Below are 22,757 nucleotides of genomic sequence, written 5' to 3' on the forward strand. Positions count from 1 at the left end.
TATATCCACTACTTTTATGAACTACAAGTAGATATTTAATTGTTTAAATATAATGAAAAGCTGGATGCGAAATGAAATCTTAGCTTACAAGCCATTCACCGTCAACGCTAAGAACGCAAAGACGTGGCGTCGTCAAGCATAATGTTTGTCGTCCCGCTAGATGGCGCTGTATTACGCCTTCTTGACCTTAAAATGTGCATTTAGAAAGATCAGTCCAAGACATCCAAAGAGACTAAGTTATCCAAACCAGTGTACACTTGTTATCCAAACCGTTATATTCGTGTTTCTTCGACACTCTAAGCTATGTGTCCTTTTGAATTTTAAATGCTTTTTACATATCACAGTTTATGCATACTTATACTGGATATTATCGTGAAGAATATTCACACCCATTAAATCGAAATAGTTTGCTTTTCCTAAAAATAAAACAACCTTTCAGAAAATCTGAAACGACACTGAACAATTTCTATGAATTACAAGATGCAATACAAATGTGACGATTTCTTCTTTGGATATAACCAGGGTTACTGACTAGAATGTGGTAACAAAATTTGAAACAAGAGCTGTCACTATTGGTGACAAATGCCCCCCGAAGCGTGCCCAAGAATGCTACAGTTGTAAGCGCAAAAAGTCACATATCATTTCGTGACATTGACCTTGACCTAAGAGGCCCGGGTCATAAGCTTGAAACACCTTCTCAATATGGTTAACATTTGTGTCAAATCATTTTCAAATCCCTTGATAAATGGAAGAATTATGGACCAGACAAGAAACACCTTTGAGTTCTAAGTGTGACCTTGACATTGGAGCTAGGGGTATGGGTCTTGTGCACGACACCTCATCTCAATATAGGGAACATTTATGCCGAATAATTTCAAAATCCCTTCATCAATGACAGAGTTTTAGACCGGACGAGAAACAGACCATGTTAACCTTTAACCTCTAAGTGTGACCTTGATCTTAGAGCTAGGGGTCTGGATCTTGCGCATGACACGTCGTCTCATTGTGGTAAACATTTATGCCAAGATATTTGAAAATCCCTTCATGGATGCAGAGTTATGGACCGGACATGAAACAGACCTGAGTCTTGCGTATGACACGTCGTCACATTATGGTGAACATTTATGCCAAGTTATTTCAAAATCCCTTTATGGATGGAAGGGTCACAGCCCGGACAAGAATGTACCGGACGCACGGACGGACAGTGCGATTTTAATATGACCACCTTCGGGGACATAAAAAGACATAGGAAATACGGTTGATAAAATGGCGGTAAACCCAGAACAAACAAACAAACAAACAAATAAACAAACAATAGGAAATATCTGCAAGAACTAAATAATGTTCCACTTTTTTTTGTTTTGAGCTACCATATTGGACATATCCAAATATACGGCTACCGTTGTAGTTACCATACAGAGGTACTGAACGTTTAGAGTGCAGAAAATGTATTTGTTGGCCAAAGGTTTAGATACAGATGTTATGTACGTGCACAATTTGGCAAGAAATAAATTTATGTCACAAACATTTAATTATCTACTTTAACCCATTTATAAACGGAAAAGTCAAGATATATTCTTAACGCAATTAAAACCGCACGTTTGATAATATATGATGTTTTCGCGCTTTTAATTGTCATATTCAAAGCAAACCATTGCCATCTTGATTTTCAATCATATTCCAGCACATATTCAAACATTTAGTAAATTCTAGGGTCTTACAACAAGTCTCAACATGTTTTAAACCCACCCATACTAACAACAGAAAGTTAATTCATTAAAGCATGTTTAAAGTTGAAAAATTCAAACGAAGGTTTAACATTTTCTGTGCCCTGATATTCAAGTGCTGGCTAATTCTTTCTAAATATATACGGCACAGTTATCTCGGATCTAAGTAACAAATGAAAAGACTGCGCATATAGTACTAAAACACAACTTTGGCATAAAGAGAAGAAATGTGTTCATGAAGCATTTTTCATTCGCAGCCATTTCTATGACTTCATAACTCTTCCCAGTCGCGGATATATAACATGGGAAATTGTGGCCATATGCATCATTCTACAAGATGAAATTTGTAGCTCGGTGGAATCCAAATGTTCAGGCTACGGCATCTATATGCCTTTTTCAAAAATCACTTAGTATAGGTACTTAAACAAGAGCTGTCACAGGAGACAGCGCGCTCGGCTATTTCGATGCTGGATAGTGGAACTGGGCACATCTAAGGAAACTGGAGCTGTCACTGGAGTGTTTAATGACTCCAATGGTGGATGAAGATATTGCACAAGTCTGTGTCAAAAATATTAAGTAATAAAGAGAGGAAAAGATAAAGTGTATCAAAACACTATATAAGTATAATTCTAAGCAAAAAGGGGGTATAATTCATGAAATATTGGTGCAAGAGTTATGCACCTTGTGGATGTGGAACAACTGCTTCAAGTTTGAATCAAATGGATGTCGTAATAACTGAGATATAGTGAAAATGCATCAAAATTAACCTAAAATGTTAAGTAAAAGCGGCATAATTCATGAAAAATTGGTGCCAGAGTTATGCACCTTGTGTCATATGATGTGGGTGATAAGGTGGAACAAATCTTTTAAGTTTGAATCACATCCATTTAGTAATAACTGAGATAGAGTGAAGGTGTAACAAAACTTTAACTGAGATAGAGTGAAAGTGTAACAAAACTTTAACCTGAAATTCTAAGTAAAAGGGGGCATACTTCATTAAATATCGGTACCAGAGTTATGGGCCTTATGTCATTTGATGTGAGAGATGATATGGAACAACTACTTTCAGTTTGAATCAAATCCATTCAGGAATAACTGAGATAGAGTGAAAGTGCATCAAAACTTTAACCTGAAATTCTAAGTAAAAAGGGAGGATAATTAATAAAATATTGGTACCAGAGTTATGGCCCTTGTGCCATATGATGTGGGTGATGATGAGGAATAACTCTTTAAATAATTTTAAGTTTAAAGCAAAACCATCAAGTAATTTCAGAAATAAGGAGAAAAAAGAGAAAGTGTTAAAAAACTTTAACCAAGGTGGGGACGCGGAAAGACGCCGACGCCAGGGTGAGTGGGATAACTCTCCATATACTTCGTATAGTCGAACTAAAAATAATTTATAGAAAAAGAGTGTTTTAACACTATTTATGCATGATGGGCGGTTATACGCCGGACGTGAAATTATTTGTACGACGTATTACCGCCCGAATGTATAGATAGTGTTAAAATACAGTTTGCTTTAGATTATTTCGATTCTAATATGCCCTTAATCTAAAACAGTAGATAAAATATAGTAGCGCCCTTTCTTGGTCGCAACAAAATGTTGACGTCACTGCACGTCAATTAGAATTGATGATATAAACCAATGTATAATTGAAAAAAAAAGCTGTACAATACATGTACCTTTACTACCTTGACATGCGAACTCTTCATCGTCATCTCCAACTGCTCTGTAGTTTGGCGACGATTTGATTTCTGTCTGTATTTGCTGGTTTTCATTCAATGGTGTTCCTAAATAAAATATGATAGACTGTATGTGATATGCTATGCTATTGATCACACGTTTGCCCAATATCACTTGTCTATGGTTCTGACCCATGCCACGCGCAAAACCCTCTGTGAATGTCAGAATAGAGGTCAAAGGTCAATTAAGTGCATCTGTTATACATCTACTTAAAATTGCACTATATCTTGGTCGCTAATGTTAGAGCCTTTCTCGGCGGGGATTTTATTTACATTGTGTTGTCTAACTTGTTGAAAATAGGGTAAGTGTGAGGTTGGAATGCCCGAAACACGTGTAAACCCTTAATTTCCTTTTTATAGGTAACTGACCGTTCCAAGGCGGTGCCCCTATTTTCAACTGGATTTCTGTCTGTGTTGTGTTTTGTGTTGCCTATGTTGTCATGTTTTTGTTAGCGTGTTTTTCCTCCTCCTCACTCCCCCTATCGCCCCCTCCTTGCCCCTTGCAATTGCGCTCCCTTGTTTTGGCATCCCCTCCCCCTTTTACTATGAGTTAGTTTTCGTGCCCCCCACCCCCCATTATTTTGGCTTCCGGAATCCTAAGGCGGTACCCGATTGTTTTTTCCTGTTTATATGTGTGCGTTTGTGTGCTTGTGTGTCTAGAGCGGTGCCCTACGGTGTTGTTGTATCTTACTTGTCTGTTTATCTATGTTAGTTAGTTGGGTGTGGTTGTGTGGGTTATCATTTGTACACGAATGTCTTCGCAATTGTGGTTTGCATTGTAGCGTAACAGTGATTAAGGAACGTAGCATTCCCTGTGTATATTCATCCTTGTTCTACTTTCCCCTTCAACCTCCTCCCCCTACCCTCTTTCTACCCCTTACCCCTTCCTCCCCCTCTGTCTATACTTTGCATAAAATTTAAACATACTTGTTGGATTTTTGAAGCAACCCGTCTGTAATATTTTTCCGTTACAGCTTCTTTTGTTGTGGACCTACTTTGCAAATGCGTGACTCTGAGGCTGTGTTTTTAGTTCTCTGTGATTCCGAGAAATCTACCCTTACCTATTATCTTATGTTAATTAACTCATTTGCAGATTGATGAATACTGATATTTACACATGGAATCAGCCGGCCTTGATTATTTTTGGGTTGATGCTAGGGTTTATCCTCCCAATGCGACTGCAAATATGCTGGAAGGGAAGGCCTACTACAGAGCAGTGCGGGCACATATCTTAACGTATTCATGAGGCTTTATGGCGACTCAGGTAGAGAATGGTCAGATCCTGGTTGAATCAAAAGACTGGTTGTACTAGTACACACATTGAACAGATAGAAGAATCATCTACAGAGCTAACTAATGTCTTCAAAACATCAAAGATAACTGGATATGACCAAAAGATAATGGCCCAGTCTGCTAAATTAAATGAAGATATTAGGAATGTTAATCTTGATCTGCCAGATGGAAGATTTCGATAAGCTGTTCATTGGCAATACAAGCTGTGTGTTTTGGAAGACATATATGGATATGGTCGGTATACTGCTTCTGTTTATCCGTGCAGATAGAGAAGGGAACTGGAAACTTCACATTGAAGCATTTGCTGCCATGCTGCTTTGGATGACTACGTATGATCACTTAAACTGTGCACGATGGGGACCAGAGTATTAAGCAGAAATGAAAGACCTGGAGAACAAAGCTGCACATTCAACGCTGCAAATGCTTGGAAAACTGTAGAAATAACATCTGTATTGAAACATGAGTTGTCTCAAGTTCCACTTCACTTGCAAAAGTTGGCAGAGTGGTGAATCAAACAGCCAAATCCGATCTACTTGCAGTCCTTACAACTGAAAATTCAGTTCCTGTCACGAGGCAGCACCCAGTGGCTACTTTTTCAACGGCTGTAGTGATTGATGGTCATTGGCAAGAAGACGTGTTGGAAGTAGTATTACACATGACCTGACCTTCTGTCGGATATTGAAAGAGATGCACAGTTAGATAAGGCAGAGAAGTTTGTATGCTTGTTGTATGGCGTCAATGAAGAGTCCGTTGATGATGCAAGATATTCTCTGTTTGTTAAGGCTACGAAACTGCTTGAAATGCTTCCGCCAACAAGTGATGCACTGGAACTACACATTGCAAGAGCAAATTATCAAGCAGGTATATGGATCAGAGCTGATGTATCGATTATGGATACAGAAATAAAGCCTGCAGATAAAAACGCATGGCAAAATGGTGCAGAAGGATTAAAAGTTGCCTGGAAACGTTTACCAACTGTACCTGATGCTTGCATTGAACTAACAAGTTGTGGATGTAAAACCAAGAGCAAATGTTTCAAAGCATCATTGAAATGCACACCAGCATGTGGCTGTGATGGGGTCAATTGCGCTTACCCAATAGACGATTGATTTTGACAGTAACGATACATGTAGACATTTCTGTACAGAATTTGAATACATCTAAATGAAACTGTCCCGGTCAATTACAAAATAAACTGCAGCATTGTATACTAGTTCTGTTTTATAGCATATAATACATATAATGTTATTTTTATGGATGATGTGTAGCATTTTCTTACATTGATACATTGTTCGAAATTAACAAGAACTTTATTGTCCTTTGCACTTAAATGACCTTTGACCTAGTTTAATTTAATTGGTACAAATCCAAAGCCAGTGCCCGAGATAAATCATATTTAGATCAAATACTATTTATATTATTTATTTATACTACGGTACTGAGAATTTTCGTGTTTATGTCAGTTTACCCCACCCACTTTTAGCAGTAAATTTTTGCCCGTAATTTGATAAATATGACTATTGACAAGAATATATATTTATAGCTTTAAGTCTCACCTTTAATTTAGTACAATTTAGATCTTAAAATAGCAACAATGACGATGTTATGACATATGTATCGTTCATACACGTCAATTTTGCCATTTTTTTGGATGTACTCATAAATGAGTATGCAAATCAGCTAATTTGCAAAAAGTTATTTTAGTTAAAGCCTAATAGGTTGGCTTTATTTTCATACCATTTTGTATTTTTCCCCCAAAACTGACAAAGATATAATGATATTTCAAGTGAGATATATGAAAATGTACTTACTTGACCTTTGACCCAATTCTGAGAAATCGAGGCAAAATCATGGATGGCATGGGGCAATTTGAGATTACACACATATCAAAGATAACATATAGCATGCATGCCAAATTCTACTCTCTGATGCCATGGCTCGTCACATTTTCTCCTGATGGACTCCTGACTAGTATGGGAGACCCATAAACAATCAAAGTGTATCACAAATTTTCCCTAAATTACCAGATAAAACGTTACAGACAAATCAATTTTTTGGGTATCTGTTTCCTTCCCCCCAATGTATTAAAAGTGATATAATTCAAGAATGGGTTCATTTATAAAAAAAGAAATGTGATATACTTTTATAAAACACCCTTCAAAAGAACTGACCTCAGTATTCTCAAACTTAAAAGAAAATTATTTACACATGAATAATTTCATAGCTCATCTGTTTCTATTAAGAAGGTGCTATTGTAAACACTATCAAAGGATTACCGTTTATTCTAAAATAAAATCATCAAAAAAGGTCTTATATTTGAACTTTAAAATCCAATTTTTTGCCATGTGATAGAATAAGGTCTCATGGGTTGAATGCAACTAAAAACAAAGAAAAAGTGCAAAAAGACATTCTACTCCTGCTAGTGTCCTAAATGCGCTTTCTCTTTAATATAGAACTTGTAAAATCTGCGGTGTATACTTTTACATGCCCTGAATCAGGATGAGCAGACAGGTATATACTGCTATATATAAAGAAATGCATCAGTCCAGCGTTCGACTGCGTCCCACGATTACAAGTTTGCAAATGACCTTTATCACTAAGTGTCAAAATACACCCATTCTCAATTTGGGACAATTCGACACAACCTTTAAGCAACATAGCAACATTGGTCATTATTTTTTTTCGTACGGAATCAGGTACATGCAGGGGTGAATGATCCCTACCACTCCTCATCATTTCTGGATTTGTTTGTCTAACTACATTATCAGTGCTTATTTTTCAAATCAATGAAATTGTTCTTACGCTTACCACTAGTTGACGGTCTCTCGTCTAACAATTGCAACCTTTCTGTTCCTTGCTCGTCTAGTGTCTCGTGGCTAATGTCCGGTTGTGACTTTCCCTGATCATTCCCTGTTAAACGCGGCCTCTTTACATCCCGTTCTTGATCCTCACATATAGCAATGTGCCTCTTCCTTGCTCTTTTTCCTCTGCCAGGCGTCTCTTCTTTTAAATATGTACGATGGAAAAATTTGATTTAAAATTTGTTAATGAATTCTGATATAGCCGGAAACGAAAAGACAAAGGATAATGTTAACTGTGCTTACTACGAATATACATTCGTCTACAAAATGTTTCGACGTTAAAGATTTCGTACGCATACGCACCTCCTTGAACTGGACCAAGTGTACACAAATATTTACAAAAATGATAATGCATTATTTCTATAGCAATAATCACACTTATATAAACATACCATTTCATGATACGTGAAGTATTATGGGAATTTCCAAAGATTGCATATTTTCAAATATCTTTTGAAATGATCCAATTCAATCAAAGAAAAAGTAGCAAAAGGCTGAGAAGCTAAACAAACTATAAGTGAAACATTAACAAGGAAATATTATTCTCTTGCTTTCACTATTCTTTAGCAATTATTGTAAATGATTTTATTATGTGTATCATAATGTATATCTACGTTTTGAGTAGTAATGATCTATGAGTCTTTACAGACAAAGCTTTTATATTCTTTATGGAAAAGGAAGTGTATGCTAAAAACGCAGTTAAAATGTTTTGCATTTTGTTTAAATAAAATAATTTGATTATTAAATTCTGCAGTTCGGTCTCATTTTTATAGTCCGTCAAAATTATTGTTACAGGTTATTTCATTGGCTTATTTAGTTGATGTTCGTATTTGTAGAACAATATGTAGTTAAGAGTGAACTAAAAATGTTGGGATTATGTATATATATATATAGGAAAAAATGAACACGCCCTCTGGTGGCCATCGAACTTATTTGAACATTTGAACAATTTTGATAGAGGGTCACACAAGGACCATTTGTGTGAAATTATTTCGAAATCCGACCCGAAGTTACATACCAGAAGATTTTTAGTGTTTCCAATAAATACAAATAGGGAAAAGTTACCACGTCCCTGGCGTTTATGGCTTTTTGTGTTTGATTTTATTTGACGGGATGATTTGGACACTCTTGTTAGAGCGTTACATAAGGACCATCTGTGAAATTTCAAAATCGGACTTGCCATTTAAGAGGAGATGTCATTTGAAGATTTTTCTACTTTTAGCTCTGACAGTCCCTATGTGCAACTAAGCGGAACCATTTGCACAACTTTGGAAGAGGTCTATGCAATAAACATCCAGGCCAAGTTGCATCTAAATACATTCCGTGGATTTGGAGAAGATGTCGTTTAAACGATATTTCTCTGATATATTCAAGTTTTTCAATGTAGAGCACGAAATACAGATTCTTTTCTTTGGGGGTGGGGAGGGGGAGTATAGGCGGGGATATCGAGGGCTTAGAGCGAAACTGGTCTATCTGTATATAGAAATAGAAGCAGATAGACCAGTTTCGCTCTAAGCCCTCGATATGAGGAACGCAAAGAACAATATAAGCAATGTAATATCCCATAAGTTAGTGGCAAAAATGTTTAATGTGAACGCCTCTATGACCAGACATTTTCTTAAAATTCAAAATGGCATATCTTTTTCAGTAGGGATCCGATTTTAATTTTGTTTCTAGTTGTGCAAAATATGAATATAGCTTCCATATGAAATCAACTTTTTGTCAGGAAGTTTCGAAGAGAGAGGGCGTAGCTCTGTGTGTGCGAGGGTTGGGAGGAAACTAAGAATTCATAATGAGAAGTAAGCGTGCGGAACATAAAAATCTACGGGATGGGGTGGGACGGAGTTGGACAGAGGGTGCAGGATGAAGGATACTAAGAAACCATATAAGATATCAGTAAGTGTAAGGAATGTAAAAATATGAATTCGGGGGAGGTGAGGATTGGGGTGTGGATGGGTAAGACGGAATGCAATAAGTATAAGCAATAAGTTAGTGTGAGAAAAGAAAAAAAAATAAATGTAGGGAAAGGCGGTGTTATCCTGAACAAAATGGTGTAGCGCCTATACTACGATCATAGAGAATAACAGGTTACTGTCTTTTGAGAAAGGGTTTCTCAGACTGGGGTTCTTCCGGACCATATCTGGCCGAGTCTGAGAAATCCCTTTCTCAAAAAATAGTAACCTGTTATTCTATTTATCATGCCATTATTATCAACTTATAATGTGTAAAATAGGAGCTCAAATTACTGGGGCTCTTACAATCTGATGTTCTTGGACTTTATCATAGGTTTACACAGTGTAAAGTGTTCTCAGGTCATTGACTTGAGAAAAGCTGCTTTTCTCAGACAGGCTTTATCAGGCAGTTGTTATTGTAATGGCATTATAAAATACTATGTGATGTTTTGATGATAACAGGGGCAAAAGTTAAGAAGATGTAATGAAACTGAGAAGCTTGCAATAAAAGTAAAAGCTGCACTATTACAATATTTGACCCCAGTGACCTTTGAGATACCTGACCCTAAACTTTTACATATTTGCCACTTACCAAGACCAATTAGTTGAGAAGGTGGACGGATAGCTCAGTGGTTTGCACACTGACCTTCCAATCCTGAGGTCGGGGGTTCGATTCCCGGCAGCTACTCGGGAATTTTCAGAAACGCTAGTCAGGAACCCAGGCAATCCTTACGTGTATCAGTGCTATACACTGGGCACGTTAAAGAACCAGGCTGTCTATTCGCAACGAGCTAGGCTAAGTTAGCCGGACAAGCCTGTATCTGATTACTGATCTCTCTATCGTGGGGGCTTTGTCTCACTCTGTCCCTCTGGTCAGATCGCTCTGTGTCTGTACTAGTAGAGGATGAATTATGCGCCCTGTGTGGCTGCATTTGAACTATGTAAAGCGCCTTTGAACGTGAAATAGATCATGAAAAGGGCGCTATATAAATCTGGTATAATATAATAATAATATTCAAAGCATGATTCAAACAATGGAAAATAACGAAGGGGTAAAATTCTGTAACGAAATTTGGTAGATATATTTGCCGAGCCGTACCAAAGTTTATCACCCGAACAAAAACCTATATGTTATGTTGAACAAGCTCAGTTGTCCAGTCTCATGACAAAGCAAACTGTCATGGAGGGCGGCAATTGGACTTAATTATAATGATTTATATCAAGCATTGGTTTATTTTGGTACGGTCGGGACGCAGAGGCAGCTTCAAGAAACAATATATTAGCTTCATTACAGAAATGTATATTTGTAGACTGAGAAGTAAGGAAGTATTACCTAATTTGGACATGATGTAACCATACTGATCACGTTGAAAAGACTGTGCTGTCTTGAGCTCTTTTATTTCCTGGAAATACACGTGAATTATACCATTTACTGTCCGTCACTAGCCTTGTTATTGAACGTTCAATATGAAACAATATACGGAACAAAAAATCATCGGCCTTTCAAGTCTACAGACTAACGGCTGATAATGATATCCTTGGGAAGTATTAAGGTGTTTATTCAGTCGTTATATCATATATCTTCATTATAACTACCACTTGTTTAGCGTTCATCATTTACTTATTACTTCCTTGTTACTCATGCTTTCACTATCATTTGCTAGCTGTTCGTGCTAAAACTACCACTTGCGGATTGTTCATTGTATAACTATCACTTGCCCAGTTTATACTATGATTATCACTTGTTTTGTATTTATACTAATACCAATCACTTGCTTGTTGCTCATGCTACAACTATCACTTGCTTAGTATGTATACTAATATCAATCACTTTCTTGTTGCTCATGCTACAACTATCACTTGCTCAGTTTATACTATGATTATCACTTGTTTTGTATTAATACTAATACCAAACACTTGCTTGTTGCTCATGCTACAACTATCACTTGCTTGGTATTTATACTAATACCAATCGCTTTCTTGTTGCTCATGCTATACCTATCACTTGCCCAGTTTATACTATGATTATCACTTGTTTTGTATTTATACTAATACCAATCACTTGCTTGTTGCTCATGCTACAACTATCACTTGCTTGGTATTCATACTATAATTATCACGTGCATTCTGTTCATGCTTCATCTATATCTTGCTTGAAATTACTACTATAACTATTACTTGCATGGTATTTATACTATAACTAGCACTCGTTTTGTGTTCGTGCTACAACTATTACTTGACTGCTTCTCGTGCTACAACTACCACTTGTAGTATTTAGTATTTATACTTAGTCTATAACAATCAATTGCTTTTTCTTCATGCTTCAGCAATATCTTGCTTGAAATTTCTACTATAACTATCACTTGCCTGCTGTTTATAGTGAATCTATCACTTGCTTAGTTAATATTAGTATAATTACTGCTTTATTTTTTAGAAATTATTTTGCGTGTTTTACAAGCAAAACATGTAATATTTATCCATTGAGATACAAATTTGTACAATATTAATTGAAATACAACTCGGCTGAAATTCAGCTTAATTTATACGTAATAGCAGTGTCTAATGTACCGATAAGGTGAAGTAACACTGTGCTGGAGTTTGCTGATCATACACTTATACATTGTAAATGCGTGCGACGTTCGATCACTTAATACACAGGTTGATCAAGTTGGGTGACCTGTATTTAGATAAAACCGCTCTGTTTTGAATACAAAATAGTAACACTAATAGTGCATCTAAGGACAAAACAAAATAAAGATGTGTCTACTTTACCTTCAGATTCTTCTTATTCTTTTGTACAATTATATTGTGTTCCATATTTTGAGAAAGGTAAGACCAAAGAAGGAGATCTGAAAAACAAAGAATCATAAAAAGTAACAGTTAAAATGATCCCAAAAATAGATGAGAACAAACACAAAAAGTCAATCTTAATACTGGAACAATATATATATATATATATATATATATATATATATATATATATATATATATATATATATATATATATATATCGTCAATAATAATCATTGTTAATTAAAATATAAAACATGATTGCGAATAATCACATAAAAATAATGAACAAGAGGGTCATGATGACGCTGGATCGCTCGCCTGAGTAATATGAGCTACATGTTTCAAATGTCAAACTGATGCTAAAATATTAAGAATGTAGGTCAGTAGGTCACATTTATGGTCACTGAAAGTCAGTTTTAAGATCGATGTGCAAAACTGTAAATGTCATCCAAATTGCAAGACCGTGTTTTAAAAAACAAGAAAGTAGGTCAGTAGGTCACATTCATGGTCACTGAAAGTCAGAACGTTTTAAGATCGGTGTGCTAAACTGTACACGTCATCCAAATTTCAAGGCTGTATCTTGAAACACAAGAAAGTAGGTCAGTATATGTCACCCTCATGGTCACTGAAGTCATTTTTAAGATCGGTGTGCAAAACTGAACATGTCTTCCAAATTTCAATGCTTTATCTTAAAGACAAAAAAGTAGGTCAGTAGGTCACATTCCACATGACCCAGATTCTAACTTGACCTAAAGATCATCAAGGTTAATCTTCTGACCAAGTATCATGAGGATACGGTCATAAATGTGGCTTCTAAAGTGTTAAGTAGCTTTTCCTTTGATTTGACCTGGTGACCTAGTTTTTAATCCCACCTGACCCAGATTCGAATCTGACCTAACGATCTTCAAGGTTAACATTTTGACCAAGTTACATTAAGATATGGTCTTAAATGTGGCCTTTTTGAGTGTAAACAAGATTTACTTTTTATTTGACCTGGTGACCAAGTTTCTTACCCCACTTGACCTAGATTTGAACTTGACCTAAAGATTATCAAGGTTAACGTTCTGACCAGATTTCATTATGGTATGGTCATAAATGTGGCCTCTAGAGTGTTAACTAGCTTTTCCTTTGATTTGACCTGGTGACCTAGTTTTTAACCCCACCTGACCAAGATGCAAACTTGACCTAAAAATCATCAAGATTAACATTCTGACCAAAATTCATTAAGATATGATTATGAATGTGACCTCTAGAGTGTTAACAATTTTTTCTTTTGATTTGCCCTGATGACCTACTTTTTGAGCCCACCCAACCCAGATTTGTACTTGACCTAAACGTCATCAGGATTAACATTCTGACCAAGTTTCATTATGGTATGATCATAAATGTGGCCTCTAAAGTGTTAACTAGCTTTTCCTCTGATTTAACCTGGTGACCTAGTTTTTAATCCCACCTGACCCAGATTCGAATTATTCCTAAAGATCATAAAGATTAACATTCTGATCAAGTTTCATTAAGATATGATCATAAATGTGGCCTATAGAGTGTTAACAAGCTTCACATTTGATTTGACCTGGTGACCTAGTTTCTGACTCCACTTGACCTAGATTTGAACTTGACCTAAAAATTATAAAGATTAACATTCTGACCAAGTTTAATTATGGTATAATCATAAATGTGGCCTCTAGAGTGTTAACTAGCTTTTCCTTTTATTTGACCTCGTGACCTAGTTTTTAATCCTGCCTGACCCAGGTTCGAATCTTATCTACAGATTATCAAGGTGAACATACTGACCAAGTTTCATTAAGATATGATTGTAATTGTGGCCTCTAGCGTGTTAACAAGCTTTAACTTTGATTTGACCTGGTGACTTAGTTTCTGATCCCACTTAACCTAGATTTGAACTTGACCTAAAGGGCATCAAGATTGACATTCTGATTAATTTTCATCAAGTATGATCATAAATGTGGCCTCTAGAGTGTTAACTAGTTTTTCCTTTGATTTCACCTGGGGACCTAGTTTTAACCCCACCTGACCCAGATTCAAACTTGACCTAAAGATGATCAAGATTAACATTCTGACCAAGTTTCATTAAGAAATGGTCATGAATGTGGCCTCTAGAGTGTTAACTATCTTTTCCTTTTATTTGACCTGGTGACCTAGTTTTTAATCCCACCTGACCCAGATTTAAATTTGACCTAAAGATTATTAAAATTAACATTCTGACCAAGTTTCATGAAGATACAGTCATAATTGTGGCCTCTAGAGTGTTAACAAGCTTTTCTTTGATTTGACCTCGTGATCTAGTTTGTGACCCCAGATAACCCAATATCTAACTCGTTTACGATTTTATTGAGAGAAACATTCTGACCAAGTTTCATTAAGATTGAGCCAAAAGTGTGGCCTCTAGTGTGTAAACAGTCAAATTGTTGATGACGGACGATGACGGACGATGACGGACGACGACGGACACAGGGCGATCACAAAAGCTCACCTTGAGCACTTCCTTCGTGCTTAGGTGTGCTAAAAAGCATATATTTCTTTCTCATCAAAAGAATGTCAACACAGTATATCACATACTTCCTTAAATGCTAAATAGAATGATATTATGAATTCCAGAAGTTGGACATAACTGGAAAAGACTGGCCACAGAACTGCAGACAAAATGAGCATGTTTTCTTGATTATGCATACCAAGTTTCATTTTTATCAGATTGAAACTATGCGTTGAGTAAATTATGTACAAATGCAATTGTAATATTTCAAACAGAAACAGGACCATAACTACAAAAAATATCACTCGGACGTAAAATATCCAAAAATATGCATGTCCGTTTCATGTTGATGTACATCAAGATTAATTTCAGTAAGATGGAAGCTGTAAGGGGATTTGAATAAACAAATTGCAGATGTAATATTTTTAAGTCCACAAATGGGCCATAGCTTCAGAAAAAATAATCGGACATGAAAAACATGCATATGTTCATTTCTTGTTGGTGATGTTTGTCACCGGATGTAAACTGTAGGAGGGGTTGACTTCACAAGGATCTGATGTAGTTGTAATATTTCAAAGTCTAAAAACAGACATATTTCCAAAGAAAATTATCGGATCTAATAGTCCATATTTTATGCGTAAGCCCGCTTTATTTTGAAAATGTATCACAAGATTCACTTCCATATCGGATGGAGTTGAGTACAGAAGTCCGGAAAAGGGGCATAACTCCAGGAAATAATAATCGGACATGAAATCTTTTTTATTTCATGTTGATGCCTTATAAGTTTCATTTAAATTGTCTTCGACACTGTTGAAATGCTTTAGAAGAATTTGTGACATGTCTACAATTATCAATATAACAGTATAATGATATTAATTTACAAGTTGTTTTACGGAAATATAGAATTGCACCACCGCATTTGCAAAATGTTTGTCAAAACTTTCGCCACCGTTAAATGTCGCAACCACACTTAAATGTCGCAAGGTTGACGTGATATGTCGCAACCACCGCTAAATGCCGCAAACACATCTTCCGCTATATGTCGCACCTGTAACGCTTAATGTCGAAATAATCTGTCCACCGTTATATGTTGCAATACCAACGCTAAATGACGCACAGAAAAAGAAGACCAAGTAAAAGGTAAGTTTAACAGTTGTTACAACTTAACTACTGAATCCTACTGAGTCCTGTTTAGCTCATGTGACTTTATGTCGTGCGTCGTGCCCCCGTCATATGTATATGAGCATTGGTTTCAAACAAAATTATAAGTTAACAATACATTACATGTTTTTTTCATATGATGGTATTTTTAGGACACGAATTTTTTTTAGATTAAGTTTTCTCGAGCGCTCGACATAATGTATTGTGCGCACGAGATAAGACTTCGAGCGTTCGAGATAAGATGTCGTGCCCTCGAATTAAGATGTCGTGCGATCAAAATAAGATGTCATGCACTCGAGATAAGATTACGAGAGCTCGAGGTAAGACGTCGAGCGCTCGCGATATTTTTTTCTGAAAAGAAATGGGTCATGATGGTTCTAGATCGATCACCTGAGTTTTACCACTCAAATAGATATTGCTACACATGTTTTAGCAAGGGCCGTCATTTTTCACAAACCATACAGCGTGAACAGTCTAAGTATCAGGAAGAATCTTTTGCGTTAATTTTTTTTGACAAAATATTTTAAGAAACTTCCGGTAAGTTACGGTCCTGGCGACCATGCTTTTTACCAAGATGGGGGACATTTCCGCAAATTCAATAGATAAACCCTTTAAAAGGCCGTAAAAGACTACTTTGCGACACGGATATTTGTACGAGTATTGTCTTGACATATACACTTTAAGAAATTACAAATTAAGAGCCTTCAATAGCTTCCGAGGCCAGATTTATGAAATTGCTAAGCAGGGGTCCGTTTTTCTTGATGCTAAGATGGGGCCGTGATTTGAAGATTTGTTATTGGAAGTCTTTTGTATTTCACTTACCTGCTTCATTAAAGTTTTTCCCATGTTTATACTGCTTACTGTAAGAAAAAACTCGTTATATGCATGTTAAAATTCAAATGGTTATGACAAATAAAAGCTTTTCACCGACTGTAAACTGTGAAGGTGAACTACTTAGTAGATATCTACTTAATTTGACTGATTTAATTAAAAATGCACCAACGTTTACTTTATGTACTACATTTCTAGGTAGACTAAAATGTCATGTCTACATCATTCTTTGTAACCTCTGTAACAAATACTGTTAAGTTTTTGAAAAAGCAACAGTTTATATTAAATTCTGTTTCACTCGCGTTAACTTTGAATTCCTTTTTAGGCTGAATAGAATATATTTGCGCATCTGACATGAGCGTCAGTAACAATTGTCAAAAGAAATCGGAAATTGTACTGGTTTCGTTGGTCATAAAATGTATATGCTATTTCCAGATATCGTATTTTAAGACATTTTGTTCGGAATGTCCTTTTTGGTTTAAAATATATGAAATATTATTATTACTGTACTACTAAAGCGCATTTACATTTCAGACATTTGTGTGCCAGGAATACGGAAGGGCATATAACTCCAGAAAAGGCCTTCTGCGCCACGAAAGAGGCCACAGAAATCTTGGACCTTATAACTACGGCGGGCGGTTATATTAAGCATTGCACATTTTGTCCATCTCTTCTTACTTCTAGAAATTGTTTTGACTATAATGTGGATTACTTTCAATCTTTCACAGCTGATATGCCGTGGTTTGCAGGAGATCGTAAAGAGTGGATATTTTGGTCCTGTGTTTCAATGACCCTTAATTATTCCCATACAGTATGCTTTGGTGTCCAACTTCTCAATCAAAGTAAATTTGAAAATCATTTCGAATTTCAAAATATAGTCGTTTATGATTTACTTTTGGTCGGAAAGGTAGCGCTTTTCCGATTTATTTTTATTGTTAATCATTGTTCTTCATTAATTTTAAGTGAAGTGCATTTAGTACATTAATAAATGGGCTACTTCCTTTTTCGATTTCAAAAAGGAAATTTTGTGACAAAAATGCATTTAAGAAAAATTCTTGTTGATAAGAGTTCTTTTATTCTTGAACGTGAATTGAAGCATTATAATCTGGAATGATTGTACTCGACTGCCTTGATTGTAACCAAATGTTTTAAATTATTGTTACCAAAAATGTTAGTTTGTTGCTATGCACGTTTTTGTTTCGATGATATTCTTGGTAAAATATATTTTGTTGTATCGAATAGCCTATACAGCCCACAGAATATCATTTTACGGAGCCTGTAAATGTCCCAAGTCGTTCGTGAATGAAGAATCGGCCTGCGATGTATACGCTTGAAATCGATTCTCATCTTTTTTGTAGATCGAATGGGACTAATATTGGCCTTAATTCTTTTTCTGTGTCATTTTCTTTGCAACAGCTTACTGAGAAACTTGATAGTGTCAACGTTTTTGCATACATTCATAAATAATTTTACCTTACTCATAACTTATTTGTCTTTATTTATATTTCATATGAAATTTAACGCCAGTTGTATTGTGGTCAGTTTATCGAACCATCGTTCCTGTGAAGAACCGGCACCATATTCAAATCTTCTCAAAGAAAATGTCCACTTTCTTTCATAAGAGACATGGTCGGTTTCGGGTTTCGAATCATGGTTGTCTGTGAGAGAGATCTTACAACTCAACGATTGAGGCGATCGACCTCTTTATATATAGTATAATTAAGTATCAAAATGATCACTGCGTCTATTTAACCTGCAATGTGTTTTATGATATATATTGGCTCTGAATTACGTTTTCTTTTGTTGTAATTCAATGGTTTAAAAAAAAGTTCTTTAAACCTTAACCTTCCAAAATTTACTATGATTTCACAATACATGTGGAAAAATTACCGGCACATACTCTGATAATTCAATACATGTATCTAAATAACATTTTTAAGGCTTTGAAAGTTACGATGATAATTTATTTCATTTCAAATTGCAGTTTAGATATATTTTCCAACAAAGGCGATTAAAACAGCACACAACTATGATCTAAAAAGACACATTTTGAGATTAACATTGCTGTGCAGATTCACTACCATTTTCAGTGGTTGCCTTAAGAAGCAAAGCAAAAGTAAGAACGGTTCACATTTTAACAATTAGAGACCCGTTTCAGCTAAAACTGTTAAGAAGCGTCAACTTGCCACATAGGGTGTCACCCAGTTATTGAAGTACTTCCGGGTCGTTGTATCCTAGGAAACAGTTCTTTGAAATTTGAAGTTTCCGAGTTGAAGCCATCTCTACTTTGACTTGTAAAACATTTTGTGACTTTAACAGTTGTTTTGTCCGTGTGTTGTTTTCAGGACTACATTTCTGTGCGGCAGGATTAAAAACTATTCCAGACTGGAGGCCATAACAGATGTGAGTGGGAAATCATAAAGAGTGACTGAATACTTTGATATGTAGCAAAGAAGTTCATTGTTGATGATAGTGTTTCTTTATGATTTATTGACTAGGACATTATTAATATTCAGAAATGTAGGGCTCTCAACCCTGTATACAAGTATTTGTTGTGAAATTCGCCGCTGAATCCATGTCCAAAAGTGTTTGTTTTACTATACAGCAAAGAAGGAGAAATTGTACCGGGCCTACACTATAGAGTGAAAGTTGGTGCATTTTTCATTAAACCATTCAAATTAAGTACTTCACCTTAGGTAAAATTTCACAGTTTACAGTCGGTAAAAAGCTTTCATTTGTCATGACCACTTGAATTTTAAGATTGCATCCACTTCAAACGTAGACCCGACCTCGAACCCAATCGATTGGAATGCCTTTGGATTGAACTCTCTCTTTGCAACAACAAACGGATACTTTTCGGAACCTTCTACCGTCCCCCAGGTTCTGACTCTGTCTACAACACTCTTTTAGACGATTCATTTTCTCTTGCTATCGATACCGGTATTCATGACATAATCGTAACAGGTGATTTCAACTGGAACATTATGGACCAACGCTCCAACTTAAAAATTGCCTCACTTTGTCAAAAAAATAATTTCACCCAATTGATCCAAGAGCCTACGCATTTTACAGAGAACTCAAGCTCTATACTTGACCTCTTCTTCGTTTCTAATCCAAGATCTGTTGTAGCTTCCGGTGTCAGTGATCACTTCCTGGAACAGGAGCTCAGATATCATTGTCCCACGAACTGTATTCTTAAATTCTGTAAACCTACGCCAATTACGTTTACAAGGCTTATTTGGATGTATGATCAATGTAACTTTGACCTCTTGCGACAAAGTCTTTCGTCAGCAGATTGGGAATCGTGTTCCAACGCAGATGTCAATGCGTACGCTTCTAACATAACAGACACAATTTTATCGATATGTAAAAACCTTATTCCAAATAAAACTGTTACTGTACGTCCTAGAGATGTCCCATGGATGACAAGCGCAATACGACGGTGTATTCGGAGGCGTAAACGTGCATATAAAAAGCAAAACTGTCGGGATCTGCCGAGCACTGGTCTAAATTTCGAAAGATCCGTAATGACACTATACGTTCCATCAAGCAGGCCAAATCCACGTACTACATTAATCTCGTAGACAAACTTAAAACCTGCACATCTTCTTCAAAAGACTGGTGGAATACATTGAAGCCTTTCATAACTAAAGATTCTTCTGTTTCTATCCCACCCCTTATCGATCCTGTCACTAATATGCCAACCACAAGTGATGCAGAAAAGGCTGACCTTTTAAATACGTACTTTGCAAATCAGACTCAACTAAATGATGACGGTAAAACTCCACCGAATCCAACCGTCCCTCCAGTTGAACGCCAGCTATCATCTGTGACTCTTATCCAGAATGAAGTTGAGGATGTTCTCAGAAACTTGCAAATAGGGAAGGCCTCTGGTCCCGACGGAATTAGTAATCGTTTACTGCGCGAGGCTTCTCGGCAACTTTCCGGCCCTCTCTGTTCTTTATTCAACTATTCTCTGCACTCAGCAAACGTTCCTCTGTCCTGGAAAGATGCAAACGTGTGTGCTGTTTTTAAGAAAGGCGACTACTCTCTCCAAAACAACTATCGGCCTATATCCCTTCTCAGCTGTGTAGAAAAAGCATTTGAAAACGTTTTATTTAAACATATTTACAATCACCTTCATGACACAAATTTTTTAACCCCGGTGCAGTCTGGTTTCTTACCTGGCCATTCCACTGTCAGTCAGTTGACCCTTCTCTACAATACATTTTGCAAAGCTCTAGATGAAGGGCTTGAGGTAAGGGCTGTCTTTTTTGACATCAGCAAAGCTTTTGACAAGGTTTGGCACAAAGGTCTTCTTGTAAAACTACAAAATGCAGGTATTACTGGATCTTTACTTGAATGGTTTTCTAACTATCTTTTCAATAGACGCCAACAGGTTATCCTTCCTGGAACCTCTTCTACTTGGAAAGGTATCGGTGCTGGTGTCCCCCAAGGATCTATTCTTGGGTCTCTTCTGTTCTTGATTTTTATTAATGACATTGTAGTTGACATTGGCAGTGAAATTAGCTTGTTTGCTGATGATACTAGCCTTTATATTATTGTTGACCAACCTGAACAGGCAACTCATTACTACAGACGGACATCCAGAAAATATCCAGATGGGCCGATACATGGTTTGTACAGTTCAACCCTGCAAAATCTGAATCTTTACTGTTTTCTCGCAAAGCAAATCAACATTTACATCTACCCCTCTTTATGGCAGGACTCCAGATTCCTGAGGTTTCCTATCATCAACATCTTGGTGTCACTCTGTCAAACGATTGTAAATGGCATCATCATATCAACTACATAACAAGCAAGGCTTGGAAAAAGGGTTCATGATATTCGCAAGCTGAAAATTGTCTTAGATCGAAGATCTCTTGAAACGATATACCTTTCCTTTATACGACCGATTTTGGAATATGCAGATGTAATCTGGAACAACTGCACAGCATATGAAAAGGAACAACTTGACAAAATTGAAAATGAGTGTGCCAGAATCGTAACTGGAGCCACCAAGCTAGTATCACTGCATGACTTAAGACTAGAGGTGAATTGGAGGACGCTTGAAGATAGAAGGCGCGATCACAGAATTATCATTTTTTTTTCAAATGTGCAGAGGCACTTCTCCTTCGTATCTGATCAGTCTCGTCCCGCCAGTCGTTAATTCCGTTTCCAACTACAGCCTTCGCAATTCCGGTGATCTCCGCTCGGTGGCTTCTCGCACTTCACAATACTTCAATTCCTTTCTTCCTTTGACTGTGCGCGAATGGAACGATCTTTCGGATGACATCAAAAATGCACCGTCGCTTAGTGTGTTAAAGAGGCGTCTTAAGGCCGACCAGCGTCAAACTCCCTCTTATTATTACTGTGGAAGTAGAAAAGCACAAATTCTTCATGCTAGACTTCGTATGAAATGCAGTGGTCTTAATTATCATTTGTTCTTACGTAATATTGTTAACTCTCCGCTTTGTCATTGCGGACAACCCGAGACCAGCTCACATTTTTTGCTTGAATGTAGACTGTATTACCTTCTTCGGCATGTAATGTTAATTTCTGTTGGTAATTTCACCCAGTCTATCACTGTTAACACCTTACTTTATGGTGATACTTCTCTGTCTGATACTGACAACAGACAAATCTTCACAGCTGTCCAACAATTTATCCTTGGAAGCCATAGGTTCGCTTGACTTGTGATCGGACCCCTATACTGTCATTATCTCCAGACAACAAGACTGTTAAGTATATAAAGCTAGGAGTGGTTTGGGGCAGCTGAACATTTTCTCTACATATTTTCTTCCTTCCCTTTTCATTCTAGAGAATATAGTTCTTCTATGTACTATTTCATACTTTAACCATTATGGTTACCTAATTTTGCTAAAATATTCTAATTACTAAA

General features: G+C 36.6%; 1 protein-coding gene across 1 annotated transcript in view; it reads right to left on the bottom strand.

Moving 5' to 3' along the window:
• Positions 1–345: 345 nt before the first annotated feature.
• LOC128552806 (uncharacterized) overlaps positions 346–22,757 on the bottom strand; it is a 29,064-nt gene continuing 6,652 nt past the window's right edge. Inside the window, exons 2-6 of the mRNA XM_053533873.1 lie at positions 12,349–12,425; positions 10,910–10,979; positions 7,572–7,766; positions 3,411–3,518; positions 346–416 (exon numbers count right to left, since the gene is read on the bottom strand). Coding sequence (XP_053389848.1) covers positions 346–416; positions 3,411–3,518; positions 7,572–7,766; positions 10,910–10,979; positions 12,349–12,393 — 489 coding nt within the window. The 5' untranslated portion in view covers positions 12,394–12,425. The remainder of the gene's footprint in view (positions 417–3,410; positions 3,519–7,571; positions 7,767–10,909; positions 10,980–12,348; positions 12,426–22,757) is intronic.

This window comes from Mercenaria mercenaria, unplaced genomic scaffold (assembly GCF_021730395.1).
Source record: "Mercenaria mercenaria strain notata unplaced genomic scaffold, MADL_Memer_1 contig_3175, whole genome shotgun sequence".
Lineage (NCBI taxonomy): Eukaryota > Metazoa > Mollusca > Bivalvia > Venerida > Veneridae > Mercenaria > Mercenaria mercenaria.